Source organism: Cyprinodon variegatus, unplaced genomic scaffold (assembly GCF_000732505.1).
Source record: "Cyprinodon variegatus isolate N-32 unplaced genomic scaffold, C_variegatus-1.0 Scaffold851, whole genome shotgun sequence".
Lineage (NCBI taxonomy): Eukaryota > Metazoa > Chordata > Actinopteri > Cyprinodontiformes > Cyprinodontidae > Cyprinodon > Cyprinodon variegatus.
In genome coordinates this window covers 267,375-269,146 of record NW_015151304.1, presented here as the reverse complement: position 1 = coordinate 269,146, position 1,772 = coordinate 267,375, and the positions used below count along the sequence as shown (strand labels likewise).

Sequence of the window (1,772 nt, the reverse complement as noted above, 5' to 3'; positions counted from 1 at the left end):
GGTTTCCAGATTGTAGTGTACTCTGCTGCGGTAATCTGATTACCTCTGAGTAGTTAAACAGTAAAAAAACAAGGAAGCCAGAAAAGCTCATTTCCAGGCAGCTTCTGGACGTTTTTCTTTTTTTATCCACAGAACATGAAGGAAACGATGAGAAACGGCAACTATTGCACAGCAACACAATCAATGAATACAAAGTCAAATACAATCAGATGTCAGGAGCTAAACGAGGCTAACGAACCTTCCTCTGCACAAACCCAAACGTCTGGTTCTAGGATGGGAAGCTTTCCAGGTTCTGCAGAAGCATCCGGATCGTCTGCATTCCGCCTCAAAGCTCAACCAGGTTTGGCAACTTAAGAACATTTAGAAAGACGAACCTTTATGAACAAAAACATGAAACCAAACAGCAGAGGAAGATTTTTAAATCGGTATTTCTCAGCAGGCTAGATGTAGAGCAGTTAGACAGGCTTCATCATGTCAACATACAGGCCTGAACCTAAAGTTCTCTAAAAAACTAAAGATTTCCTTTGAATAGATCTTATAAAAACGACTTTGTGGCACAATAACTGGATACAATCAGTGCCAAACATTTAATAAATAAAGTTATAAATAAAAGAGAAAATGATGAAACTAAATGAGAAACATGCTCTAAGACACTTTGATCCCTCCGTCCGCTGAAGCGTCTTCCTCCGCCCCGTCAGATGAATGAAGGTCGGCGTCTGCTTCGTGCCGTAACTCCGCCCCCCAGTGTCTGTTCCGCACAGTTCATGAAATAAAGGCTCCTCCGCAGGAGGGGGGGGGGTGCATGCTCCCAAAGCTGTAGAACTAGGCTGATCAGATGAACCACTCCTTCTTGCTCTCGTCGATGGTTTCGGTGAACGCCGGGTCGTTGACGATGATGGCGGCGTCGGCGCAGTTGGCCGACTCGGCGCCTTTGGCCTCGTTGGTGTGATACGAACCTTTGTGACGAAACATGTGGCGGACGACCAGCACCATGACGCACAGCGCCGCCGCGACCAGCAGCGCGACCACGCCTGCAGAGAAACACCCAGGAAGAAAATACTCAACAGCTGCTTTGTGGCGGCCATCTTGGACGCCATTTTTCATGGTTCATTTTAGGGCTGAAACAATTATTCATTATTTAGTGATGGATTCATCGTTAACTGGAGGATAGAGACTATCGCTGCCGTTAGCCGACAGCAGGAATTAGACACAAATGATAAAAAAAACTATTGTTGTTAATCTGTTGTTTCCAGAATTTCTATAAAATCTCTGATTATTAATCAAATAATTTATTGACAGATTAATTATCAGCTTAGTTCATGTCAGGTTTTTGAATCATTTCCGAAGGTTAAAGGCTCGGGGGTGCGTTCAACAAACCCTGAATTATGTTCATATTCAGTCAAGCTGATAAAAATCAAACGGCTACTTTCTAGACTAAACTTCCTGCTTATCGGCATAATTTAGTGTTTTTTTACTTCAAAAAATTCAGTTTTTGCTCCAAAAATGTAATTTAGAAAAATCTATTATTACAGTTCAGTCTAGGATTTGGATTTCTATCATGAAGAATCTTATTTTAGGAAGAGAGGAGAGTGCTTTAATAAATGTAGAAACGGCTTGCCATGGCCCACTCTAGATAAACCGCAGCATTAATCTCCATCTTCCTCTGATTTGCAGCTCTAGCGCCGATTCTCTATCTATTAAACACTTTCTATAGTCATGGCCTAAAGTTTGAGAATGATTCAAATGTTAATATTTCCAAAGTCTACTGCTTC

General features: G+C 42.0%; 1 protein-coding gene across 1 annotated transcript in view; it reads right to left on the bottom strand.

Moving 5' to 3' along the window:
* Window positions 1-105: 105 nt before the first annotated feature.
* Window positions 106-1,772, bottom strand: part of LOC107099254 (contactin-associated protein-like 2) — a 47,578-nt gene continuing 45,911 nt past the window's right edge. Inside the window, exon 24 of the mRNA XM_015397309.1 lies at window positions 106-1,031. Within this exon, the coding sequence (XP_015252795.1) occupies window positions 832-1,031 (200 nt within the window). The 3' untranslated portion in view covers window positions 106-831. The remainder of the gene's footprint in view (window positions 1,032-1,772) is intronic.